Source organism: Buceros rhinoceros, unplaced genomic scaffold (assembly GCF_000710305.1).
Source record: "Buceros rhinoceros silvestris isolate BGI_N320 unplaced genomic scaffold, ASM71030v1 scaffold22049, whole genome shotgun sequence".
Taxonomy (NCBI): Eukaryota; Metazoa; Chordata; class Aves; order Bucerotiformes; family Bucerotidae; genus Buceros; species Buceros rhinoceros.
In genome coordinates this window covers 2,243-3,518 of record NW_010430035.1, presented here as the reverse complement: position 1 = coordinate 3,518, position 1,276 = coordinate 2,243, and the positions used below count along the sequence as shown (strand labels likewise).

Below are 1,276 nucleotides of genomic sequence, written 5' to 3'. Positions count from 1 at the left end.
TAGGTTGTAAAGAAAACAGGGTGGCGGGCCTGCCGATAAAAGCACCGCTGGAGATGTCCCTTAGCTTGGAGACAGTCTTTGAAGCAAGATCTGGTCTTTAATGTCACTGTTTGTCACCCAGCCACTGAGCGGGATCCAGGATTAACCCGCAGCCGGCTTTAGCCGCTCCTCCAGCGCTTGACAAGCTACGGAACGTTCTGGTCAGTGGGATCCAGGCCTTACAGCTGTGCTGGAGCGTCTCCTCACAGCGGTCGATCTTAAATCTGGCTGTAGGCACTGAACTTCCTCCGTGCTCCAGCTGCCCTCCTACTGTCCGGCTGTGCTGGCTCTCGAGGGAGGGTTCCCCTCCTCAGCAGCATCTGCTGCTGGTCCCGGCTGGTGGCAGCCCGTCCCTGGCCTTGGTCTCTGCGGTCCAGCAGGTTACTCGAAAATTTACTTCTCTGTGCGAGGGGAGTTTCTGTAACTTGATGAACACTCTCTAGTCCCTGGGGGACAAAGTCTTCGGCCCTCAGATGATGCCTGTGAGCTAATCTGAACCCTCCTTCTCTTGTCAACATCCTCTGCCAAGCTCAGCTGAGCGTGGCGCTGTTTGTGTGACGCTGTTTGTGTAATGCTGGCTGTCGCAGTAACGTGTCACGGCACCATCTCCCGGCATTCCGGTGTCTGCGAAAGGCCTGTAAACCCCAGGCTGTCTCTTACCCTGCAGCTGCCACAGCGCGCTGGCATCCCTCTTGCCACCTCGTGTCCGCTTCCCAAGCATACCTCTTCCCTGCTGGGCTGGGGCCTGGGGAGGTGGTGGGAATTGCCGAGAATCCTGTTCCCAGCAGGTCTGTCAGCCCAGCCCCAGCTGGAGCTAAGCCCGCGGAGTGGCTGTTCTGTGGGCCTGAGCTGGGCAGAGGGTCGGGTTGGGTCGGTGGTCTCCAAAGCCAGAGGGTCTTCGACAGTGGTTAGAGAGAGGCCACGTTTCAGTGCTCCACGGGGGCACATGGGCCAGAGCCCTTCTGACTCGGTGTCTTTGTTCCTTCCTCTTCCCTCCCCTTCAGAACACGAAGCATTACGAGCTGTTGAACTACAGCGAGCACGGGACGACTGTGGACAATGTCCTGTACTCGTGTGACTTCTCGGAGAAGATGACGCCCACTCCTCCCAGCAGCATTGTTGCCAAAGTGCAGAGTGTGATAAGTGAGTGTGAGACCCGTCACGGCCTGGGAGCTGTTCGAGGCGGGCAGGAGCAGGTGCAGATCGAGCCCGTCGGCCCCGTGGATCGGCAGCGGCT

The 1,276-nt window shown here is 58.7% G+C and overlaps 1 protein-coding gene across 1 annotated transcript in view; it reads left to right on the top strand.

The window, feature by feature from the left end:
• PHF12 (PHD finger protein 12) overlaps window positions 1–1,276 on the top strand; it is a 31,478-nt gene that overhangs the window by 28,744 nt on the left and 1,458 nt on the right. The window contains exon 14 of the mRNA XM_010142888.1: window positions 1,044–1,182. Within this exon, the coding sequence (XP_010141190.1) occupies window positions 1,044–1,182 (139 nt within the window). The remainder of the gene's footprint in view (window positions 1–1,043; window positions 1,183–1,276) is intronic.